At 40.6% G+C, this 11190-nt stretch overlaps 1 protein-coding gene across 3 annotated transcripts; it reads right to left on the bottom strand.

Annotated features, from left to right (window-relative positions):
• Positions 1 to 315: 315 nt before the first annotated feature.
• Positions 316 to 10217, bottom strand: LOC117773028 (acetylcholinesterase-like). 3 transcript variants are annotated; one of them, XM_034604709.1, is made up of 10 exons: positions 10130 to 10217; positions 8068 to 8376; positions 7035 to 7269; positions 6791 to 6923; positions 6139 to 6290; positions 4731 to 4917; positions 4014 to 4324; positions 1437 to 1646; positions 1183 to 1340; positions 316 to 466 (listed from the first exon to the last, which is right to left on the bottom strand). In XM_034604709.1, exons 1-10 carry the CDS (start codon positions 10173 to 10175, stop codon positions 369 to 371), a joined length of 1839 nt encoding a protein of 612 aa, XP_034460600.1. In that variant the 5' UTR covers positions 10176 to 10217; the 3' UTR covers positions 316 to 368. The 3 variants fall into 3 exon arrangements, with proteins under 3 accessions (XP_034460600.1, XP_034460602.1, XP_034460601.1); XM_034604711.1 differs by lacking the exon at positions 10130 to 10217 and adding an exon at positions 9687 to 9932 and having other exon boundaries at positions 8068 to 8406; XM_034604710.1 differs by lacking the exon at positions 10130 to 10217 and adding an exon at positions 9687 to 9931.
• Positions 10218 to 11190: the final 973 nt, after the last annotated feature.

Raw genomic sequence — 11190 nt, forward strand, 5'->3', positions numbered from 1 at the left:
AAAAGGTCAGTGGCTCGATTCCAGTCTTCCCCATCTGCATGACGAAGTGTCCTTGGGCAAGATACTGAACTGAATGAGTCTGTGTCTGAATGGTTGGATGGCCCAAAAAACCTGTACTGTAGAGCGCTTTGAGTGGTCATCAAGAATAGAAGAGCGCTATATAAGTACAGACCATTTTATATATACAGACCATTTAATAATGTTCAATGATGATGAAAAATATGAATACAATCTAATTATTATGGACAAATAATGCACTAATCAAATAAATGATTTACAACAGTAGTAGAGACCCAGTTTTGTTCCTTCTTTTTTATGGACAATTTTTTATATTCATTAAACGTGTACGAAAGAGAGTTCTCTTCCCTCTAGAAAACCAGTAAAGCAGTAACCAGTAAAATGAGAAGGAATCTGTAATTACAGCAGACTATAATCCCATTTGCATGTACACAAGACTGGAGATCATCTGTGGAGAGAGAAGAAGACACAGAGATTTTAGGCATCTCAATTGACTCTAACATTATTTTGCCATCTTACACAAAGTTGAATGTATAGCCGTGTGTTTGTGTGTTTCCTTCTCAAACGGTGTTGCGTAAATCTGTAAACTGTAGTTGGAGTAAATGTAGTCATTAAAAAATCTGGAAAATAACTGGCTATGCCTAAACTTAAAGACACTGACGTCTGCATACACGGTAAGTTGATGTGCTCACAAAGACGTCTGGTGAAACACCTGCATCTTGAGATCGCCGCTCACCATGTGAAGTAATGCGTGTACAAACTTCTACACAACCAAACATTCACCAGTACGACAGAGCGTTTACACAGTGTGGCGATCAAAATCCACGACACCTACGCATCTCGTGCCCTGCACACTCTGTGGTCTGGAAATTGAGGCCACGCAGTTGACATTGCGTTGTATGTGACTATAAATTCTCTGGCTGTGTGTGTAATGAGCTCAGTGGAGGAGAGTATGAGTGTTATTCAGCCTGGGATCAGTGACCAGTGAAGTGATGACTGACCCTCCTCTCCTCCCACTCAGACCTCCAGAACTGTGGGGAAGCGGAGGGGCAGCGAGCCTGGACACACATTTCCTCTATGCAATGCCGCCTACAACAGACAACTATCCGGTGTGTGTGTGTGTGTGTGTGCAGAGGACACAGAGAGAGTTTGTGTGTGTCTAACCTGAGACCCTCTGTAGACTAGGTATTAATTTGTTCCACAGCTGGCACTCTTGAGGCTTCATCATTGTCCTGTGTTCTGGATGGTTGTAGTTCAGAGTCACATAGCCCTGCTGCTGAGGGGTGAACGTGGGCCAGTTAGCTCCATCAATCCCTGGATCCCTGACAAAAGAGACAGGCCGATCAGCACAGTTCAGCTGTGTCATGAGGGCCCTCACACAGTTGGAGCCACCGATCAGACTATCAGATTATGCGTACCCTGTTCGGGCAAAGTTGGCCCAGTGTTTCATAATCTTCTTAGTCATGTTCACTTCATTCTTCGTGTAACCCAGGGACGCATTCAGAGGCACTCCAAAGACAAATTCAATCTCGTAGCCGTGCATCACGCCCATCCACGCTGGCCAAGGATTGACGGACGACTGGTGGTCAAACAAATACAGGGAGGTCTTGCCACCATGTTGTGAGTACCTGGAAAACAAATGGACAATATTGTTGTCCTGCTATACTAGAATATAAAACAGCTGCTCTATGTGCTGGAATAATAACAACAATTGAAAATGAAAAGTATCGGAGGGACAAAGCATAATCTGCACACGCTTTATAAACCCCAATTTGGCAATGTCAAATTTTTAATATTGTGATGATGTCATTTCAAAGTGGCAGCTGTGACTTGATGAGGAAACCAAGCAAGAGTAGAATAATAAATCCTGCACCGGAGTCTCCAGACTTTAAAAAGAGCCTCTGACTCAAAACTACCCTTCACCGGGGCATTGCACCGGAGTTATTATAGTTTTCGTTTTATGTAACTTTCTGTTTACTTATTTATTTTTTCAATTCAGCAGCTTTTATTGTTTCGAATGTGTAGCTTTCTTTCTGTTTTTATTAACTGCAATATTAAATTTTGGTATTTAAGATATATATAGGGGATATTTCTCCGGGGCGATATTTAATGGTTTTTCTGATAATGGTATGAAAACGTGCCAATTTGATCAGATTTGTACTAATGAATTAAAATATTGTCAGCATACCGTTATGTAGAATTAATTGTAGAAACTGGAAATATATTTATATTCTTCCATGTCAACTGTATATTGGTTGAAGTGCTTCCACCATACTTTCCTGGATTAACCTTTTAACTTCAGACAAATTGAGCAACTGAGACTCAGTTAATTAAGTTAATTAACTAATTAAGCCTTAATGCTAATGCTATGACTCTCATGACTGCTGCTGTGAGCGACTGGCTGAAGGTCCTCCCAGGAAATCCCCAGGAGCTCCCAGACCAGCGAGAGGAGTCAATCCAGCCTGAATGTCAATAATGTATGTTCCCCACCAGCCAAATTATCTAATAAAGCTGAAAATATCAAATTAACCCTTTTGTGTCATACATACATCAAAAATGATTTTCATTACAAAGTCACCAGTATAGGGGCGAACCCATAGCTGAACCAGAAAGCTCATTTACTGCTTGGCCCGACTAAAGCAGCCCCTCACATTTCTCTAACACACTTATTTTACAACAAGACAAAATCAAATTTTGTAGATATGTCAAATCTAAATTTATTTTATCTGAATGAAATTATCCTTTAATTTATTACTGTCACACACATGCTGCCACTGGATGCCATCATCAGAGTGCACAATGTTGGTTTCTATAGTTACGCAGATGATACACAACTGGAGATCACTGCTGAGCAGAATGACGATAACGCACTGTGCTCCATCACTAAATGTCTTTCAGCAATAAATACATGGATGAGAAATAATTTCCCAAAGCTTGATGAGGACAAAACAGTCTTCCTCAAAATCAACAAGAGAAACGATGGAAAATAATCTGGGTCAGATAACTCCTTGGATTAAATCAGACGTGTCAGGTTTCAAGGCCCAAACCTCGTTTTTCCACCTTAGAAACCTAGCAAAGGTTCGGCCATTTATAAATCAGACAGATGCTGAAAAGCTGATTCATGCCTTCATTTCCAGCTGACTGAAATACTGTAATGCACTTTTTACAGGCTTCTCAAAGAAAACAATAGAGAGACTCCAGCTCATCCTGAACTCTGCTGCTCGGTTGTTAACCAGAATCAAGAGGAGAGAACACATTAGTCCAGTTTTGGCTGCTCTGCACTGACTGTCTGTCACAAACAGGATTTACTTTAAGGTTATCCTCCTCACATACATGGCTCTGAAACAACGAGGACCAAGTTACTTGTTCCCTCTAGAACACTGAGATCATCTGCAGCAAGTCTATTGGTTCCCGACAACAGCAGAAAGAAAGTAGACACAGCTTTTGTAAACTATGCTCCAAAGTTGTGGAACAGACTGACGTCTTTAAAAGAAAACTTACAACAGTTCCCTTTGCCTAGGCTTTAACTAGATCTTGCACTTGCCCGCACTCCTGCGCTCTTATAAATATATATTTTTATCAATTTCTTTCTTTTCTGCTTTTAAGTATTATTTTAATTTAATTTAATTTAAAAAAAATATTTTTTCTCCATTATTTTCCTTTTCTTTCCTTGTCACATCACTTTAACATGTTCTTATGTTTCTTAAAATATTTTTGCCTTCTTATTTGAATTACATTTTTACATGTATTATTTAATCTATATATTTATAATTTTGTATCTATATTGTATGTAAAGAACGTTGAGCATTTCTTGTATGAAAGGTGCTGTGCAAATAAATTTCTTCTTATTCTTATTCTTATTAAGCCCTTCACTGCTGTAAGATAGATAAAAAAAGATAACTAAATCCTTCTCTGTAGATTTCTGGTATTGTAACTTGTAACAAATGTAACTTCAAAATCAAACCACATCATTTAAATGAGAAAACACAATTTACCTTTGAGCAAACTCAATCACTGGACAATTGAAAAGCTGGTCTCCAACCAGACTACCCAGTAGGTCCCGGTTTTTCGTCCTGTTATTCTCATCCGTCCAATCAGTGTACTGGAGAATGGCGGCTTCTCTCACAACCTTACTTGCGTCTGACATTATGATGGGCACGCCCTGCAGGAACTCATTCCTGGTGATCAGACTCTGACCAGTGATGTTGAATCCAGGCACTCCATAAAGTAGGAAGTATGTCCCCTCGTCTTTGTTGACACCAAGTAGCACATCTTTCTTTGGGAGTTTACCGGTTCTCAGCAGCACCTGCACAGAGACAAAAAGGATGATTTGTTGTTTGTGAAGCAAAGAGATTTTTTTCAAATTAAGGATCTTTTACAAGATGCAACCGCAGCGTTTGTTTTAGCTTTTTAATGCTGCGTTAATTACTCAGTGAGCATAGATTTCATAGAGTAAAACTAGGCCACGGTTGGTTGAAGTATGTTTGGTTCCTTCTTCTGCAGGTTGCATCACATTATTATTATATCAATTAAATTTCAGTATATGTCTCCATGTGTGGCAGGTTTCAAAGAGTAAATAAAGCAATAAACTGCTTTAATCTAATTGTTGTTATGCCTTCACACCACCAAAACTACACTCCTTCTAAACCGATTGACTGGGTTTATCTTCATCGGAGATAAGACAGTGAAAAGGTACAAACGAGTTCGCCTACTTCGGGTTTATCTGGTAGGAAGTCCTTATCAACAACAGGAACAAAGGGCAGGCCTAAGACCGAAGCCTGTGGGAGGACATCATATTGCTGCGATGTGATTTTCCCAGCGTCAGCCTGCTGCAGACAAGCTTCCAGTTCAGCTGAGTTGGCCGTGGGACACCCCAGTGACTTTGCCAGCGTCAAGGCCCTGGATATTGACAGTGAAAGGGAGCAACATAATCACTAAAAGCAGCGATAAAGAGTAATGAGAGAAAGATGGCCAGGGGTGAGGTCTGAGAGAACAGAAAACAATGAGAACAATATGTGTGTGTATTGTGTGGAATATGGTATGTGTCATGATTCTTGTCAAATTTATTAAAACAACATTGTGTTGTGTGACATGAATGTCTCAACCAAATATTTCGGCAAATATATTGTAAAGATGTTTCGCTTGTCACTTGACAAGAATTGATATTCTGCTTATTTTCGGTGTTTTCTTGAATAATGATAATCGAAAATATATTTTTGCATCCCTTAAAAATCTCTCGCATTGCACCAACTCCCTTTTATCAGTAGGATATTAGTGGTTGCTTGTTTGGCAACGCAAATCAGACACAGGGAAATCTGTTTGACTGAATTATTTCCGTCCTGGCAGTGTGTATAGTGCGTCTTAAGTATTCAAAGGTTGTTTGAAACAATCGCTGTCAAACATTTTAATTAGCATCCATATGTTTTGCAATGTAATGAGTGTTTTGCCATCTGTTTCTTTTTCTAGTCATAATGCATTTTTTTCTGTTCAGTCATTTTTAAACTTCAGTCATGCATTTTTGAGATGGCTATGCTAGCAACTTGTGGTCCAGTAACCATGTACTGTATTGCTCTGCATGCAATGCCGCTTACTATATCTGTGGACAGACTCAAGGTATTATCAGTTTTTGCAAAAGGGAGCGATACCATCAACAATGTGAACTTGCACATGGTTAAAACAACACCCAGGGTAATGCAGTACATATTGCACAGCCGTAGGACCAATCCTTCTAGCAGACTGCGAGATGTGTCACAGGATGATTAGACATGTGACCGGCTGGTGGCACTAAACTTTGAGCAGTGACAAAAGTCAACAGGATTCATACTCTGGGTTACCTTAAATAGCCATATGTAGATTCATTGAAATGTAATAGTCGTCAAGGTATTTCACCAAAAGTCAAAAAATGTCAACCTCGACCAGCTGGTAGAGGTCAAGGGATTACCAAAGTCAGTAGATTCATCCCCCGGGGGCCATGAATATAAGTGGTTTGTAATTTAATGGCAATCCATCGGATAACTGTTAAAATATTTCAGTTTGAACTAAAGGCCGGGCAGAAAGATCAACATATAAAGGGTCTGTATTTTTAAAGCTGTCTAAATGAATGAATAATATGTAAACTACCTGTTCCAGGACTCAGTCTGGCTAGTTGTGGCCCAGGGTGCATTGGGAGAGGCACTCTCCATCACGGCCCTTTGAAAAAGGGCATGGCTCCCTGGGGACAGCAGGTGAAGGCCCACAGATGCTGACCCAGCACTCTCTCCAAACAGAGTCACCTGGAAACAACAGCACATCAAAACACCACTTCATATTTTAGGATGGGGTAAGCAATTTAAAAACAATTCACTTTTTGGCAAATTCTGCTTATATCCCCTCACGGCCCGCTAGATATATACGGTCTGTGTAACAACAACTGTTAGCCACTGGAAATTAAAGTAAAAAGGGATGAGGAGGGTGAAGAGGTCGTGCTCTTTTTGCTTGATAGGTCGGGAACATTAGTCAAATTTTGGTTTCGTATTGTGTTGAGCACTTTGCGAATGTTTTTGGTGGCTGATTTAAACTTTTTGAGATCAGTATTGCCAATGTGCATTCATGAATGTGGGGGGTGAAGTTTCTGAGGAACCAGTGAAAGGAGGGGCGTGTTTGTTTTGGTCTTGAGTTCCAATGTCAACAGTCATTTCTGACACGTGCTTACCCCACTTTTTAATGATTTGTCTAAACAGTTTTTAAAAAATCTGATTTCTTGATTTTATGTGAGAAGACAATCACACTTTACCTTTGAAGGGTCACCTCCGAAAGCAGCAATATTATTGGCTACCCATTGGAGGGCTAAGCGCTGGTCCAGCAGACCTGCGTTGCCACGGATGTTGTTGTTGTCAGGAAGAGAAAGGAAACCAAAAGCTCCAAGTCTGACGTTGATGATCACAAGAATGAGGAGAGATGGTCACAGCATTCAACTGAAGCTAAAGCCCACATTCATAGTAACTGTGTGTTTTACTTCAGTATTTTCAGTTTCTTACCTGTAATTCATTGACACCACAACAACACCTTCAGATTTAGTGAGGAAGCGGCCGTCATAAAGGTCCAGAGAGGACGTTCCTTGAGCAAACCCGCCTCCGTAGATCCAGACAAGGACAGGAGCCAGCGGCGGGGGCTGAGGCTGGGTTTTATTGACATGTGGGGACCAAACATTTAGGTACAGACAGTCCTCATTCAGAGGAGTGTTGGGGTTCCACATCTCTGCACCTTTAAACCCTGGAAAGAAGAAGCATGTTCCTATAGATCCTTACAGGTACATTTTAGGCACATTTTGAGATATGTAATAAGTTAATGTTCAACTTCATTGTGAAGCTTTATTGCAAGCAATAGTTGTGATTATGTAATATAAGTTGACTTATATAACCATTAATGACAACGAGCTCTCAGAGGGCCCTGAAAGCCATAAAAATAATCAGGCTGATCTCTTTCTGGTTTTTTCCTTTGAACTGGCACTATTGTCCTCAGCAGAAATGGTTTAACGTCAGTGCCTCCTGTCCATATGTGTGCTGTAATCTATATTTGGAGTATGATTTCTCTTTTTTGTTGTAGCTGGCTTCCAAACAACCCCTGACAGGTGGCAGTGTCTGTAAATAGCAATGTATCCATAACCCAGCACCAATCCATGTCTTGGGTGGGGGAGAATGCCTGCAGTTGGTGCATGAGTGCTTATGGGTGTGTTTAAGGCACTTCTCCAAACAGTTTTAATTCTTTCCCAGGATTAATTAGTGTTTGAGATATATTAATAAGCAATGCAATCACTTTCACTCCTGGTATGGATGCATATGGGGTTATATAATTGGTTCTGTGCAATGCAAATATTATTTCCCCTCACTTTTCCCTCACAAAAATAAACATGGCAGGATTTGTTCCCTTGTGCTCCTACAGCACTACACCTGTCTGGTTTTGTCCCTGTTGATGTCTTGTCACACTTTAGTCATTCAGGTACAAACACACCACAAAACCAGTTTTAACGTTTCAACTTAAAGATGCCATCGATGTAAACATGCATCCGACCTGGAAAGGCTGTATCCTGCAGCTGGTAGCAAGAATTCGGGAATGCCATAGCGTCTCTCACCCCTTCCCATCTCTCTACTGGCATTGGAGCTTTGAATCGCAGTTTTCCTACTGGTGGTTTTCCATAAGGAATCCCAAGAAATGCTCGGACATTACCACCCAGCACTGGAAGCAACTTCCCTCGAACTTTCCCATGACTTGTATTGATTACCAGGTCATCTTGAATGACGGGTGATGCAGCCAGGAAATGAAGCAGCAGAAGAAGAGTGGCAAAGTGCGTGTACGGAGGGACCGTCGCCATAGAAAATCCTAGGGAGGGAAAATATGTCCACACAAACACTATGATTAGTCTTCATCTATCTTCTCTCATTCCAGAAGTCTGTCTGATACTCGCATTTTCTCGAAAAAACGTTCATCTTATCAGCTTCCCTCCTTTATATTGTTTTACGGCAACAAGGAAGCGCAGTGTTGAATTCGGTGAGATTTGGACTCGCAATACATTCAATATGAATAAACTTTGTGTAAACAGGCAACCATCACTCTGTAGCAGTGGGACTTATCAACTTAAGTGATGTGATGATAGCTGATTCTCCAATTGGGGATGGGGGTTAGGGTTAGGGTCCAGCAGCAGCTCTTTACCCTCCGCTTTACTGCAGGTCACTTTTACAGTTCCGGAAAGAGAAGTGCAACCAGGATCCCCACAGGTCAAGTAAACAGCCTACTCCAAACTGGCAGGTTACGAACAGACACTGCACTATAGTGTATTAAAATATAGCTTGTTTGAACATTTTATTAAATAATAAATGATATTATGGTCTTTACTCTACTTTCCCACTGAGAAGTTCTATTTTCATACACTGTTTTGCATTTTTTGCAATTGTTAAAGCACCGTGGCTGCTCACACCTCACATCACTTTTAACTCAATTGAACGTAATGATTCATATTTTTGTATTTCAGTGCTGTACATTCCCCTATTTCCTTTTTGCTGTAGCCCTTTTCTAAGCTAAAGAATATCAGTGCTTTTAATTTGGCCTTTAGGGTGCTGTCTAAGTTCACTAGAAATATATGGGAGCAGCCATGTCTTTTATTAAGGGCAATATCTGGGTTGAAGGATCAAGGACCAAGAGAGCATTCATCTATTCAGTAGTGAAAATCCCAGCATGCGTTTATCACTGTTCTTTATAGTGAGCCAGTAGACAGGTGGGTTTACAGCATTGAAACCCCCACACCTTTAATTCATTAAAGGTCCAGAGTACAAAAAATAATTATAGCAGAATGGCGTATGCGTGTGTGCGTGTGTGTGCGTGTGTGGGTGTGTGTACCCGGACACAGAGAGAAAGAGAGAGAGAGAGAAAGAAAAGCAGAGTGGGGAGGTGTCACTGAAGAAACACGTATAATCCTGGATTATTTGGAAACATTAAGGCCGTCACCAATAACGCGTTTGTCCGCAGGACGCGCGCTTCAGCGCTCCAGCTCCCTGCGTAAAAGCCGCGCACAGCTGGAGAGTGACGGAGACGCGCGCCCCAGAGATTCACACGCGACTTTAAAAAGAAAAGATACATTTCCTGCTGGTGTCTCTACCAAGTTTATAAAAATAAAAGCATGACTGGCGCCTTACCTTACAAGTTGACGGTTTGTGTGCGCCTGTGTGGAGCGGGTGAGAACGCAAAGCGGTGATGAAGACGAAGGTGAAGAAGGCGTGGACTCAGAAGCCCTCAGTGTCCGTCGGACAAGCCCTGTCCACCACCCACAAACACCACCACTGCTGCCATGGAGGATCTATTTCAAGTCATATTGGACTCGTCTGACCCCCAGTGCCTCTCCACGAATCGGTTAAATAAAAGATACAAGGATACCAGTGCAAAATGAATTTATTATTAAATTAAAAATAAATGGTCTGCTTTCAGAATCCTACTCTAGTATAAATATCACCATATTGCGAAACTGTAAAAATCGGAGATGTCCCATGGAAAAAGAATGAATGAAATACAACATAAACAAAAATGATTGTATCATATGAACACATGCTTAATCTGCAAATAAATCTAATTTTACAGTTGCTCTGAGGTGAATCCAGGTTTAGTAATCCTTCTCCTGTGACCGCCATGTAAATATAAGTTGATGTCGCATGATGACAGAGTCTAGTCCCCCCCTGATTATACCACTTCCTGTTTCTGCCCCTCGTTTCTTTCTCACACTACTGTGTGCTTACTCTATCTGTGGCTTTTTTGTCATCTTTGCTTTCCTGTTCCAGTAATCCCGAGGCCAAAGCTGGAGAGAAAAGTAAACTTCTCTTTGGAATTTTTAAGGCTGTGTGTGTGTGCAGCTCTGTGTTTATGTGTGTGTGTGTGTGTGTGTTAAGTGACTTTGTAGCCTGTGTGTATTTGTTTACATGTGAGGAATTTCCCATTAGGTGTGTGTGTGTGTGCATGCTTGTGCCTGTGTGTGTTTGTATTCATTTTATTTATAGAATGGTGATGTGCAGTTGGATTAACAATAAACAGCCTCACTGGGACTCTAATGCAGCGACGCACATACAGACGGAGGCACACAGGCTAAAATGTACCCGATTATTACCACGGTGCCTGATGGACGTAGACATATGGAGCATTAATTATTGTCTGTAGCTTTGAAGTGAAGGAATATGGCTTCATCTGCTTTCCCCTCTCACACAAGAATATAAATATCAAAAAATAATTATTTGACTGAGCAGCAAACTGGTTGTGATATAAATTGAATACTGGTGTTGGTGGTGGTGTAAAGAATGTGCTGCATTTTCCAAATACACATATCAAATGACATAAAGTACTGAAATGCAACTATTCAATGCATTTGCTGTCATTATAAATCTGGTCCAGATTTCCAAAGCTTGTTTGATCACTTTCCAGGCAACAGTGGCAGTTTACAGATCAACAGTTTTTGTAAAAAAAAATATAAACGTATATGTATTAAGTAATAATATATTAGAGCAAAAGAAAAATAGATGTTTTTATGTCAAACCATTCAAACAAGAAATGCTAGTAGGTGTCTGCATGTGATAGATTCTCCGTCCATGAGTTATTTCTGTGCTTCTGTTCAACCTATTCTTAGATGTTGCACTCCGTTAGAAAATGACTCATACA

This window comes from Hippoglossus hippoglossus, chromosome 13, assembly GCF_009819705.1.
Source record: "Hippoglossus hippoglossus isolate fHipHip1 chromosome 13, fHipHip1.pri, whole genome shotgun sequence".
NCBI classification, from domain to species: Eukaryota; Metazoa; Chordata; class Actinopteri; order Pleuronectiformes; family Pleuronectidae; genus Hippoglossus; species Hippoglossus hippoglossus.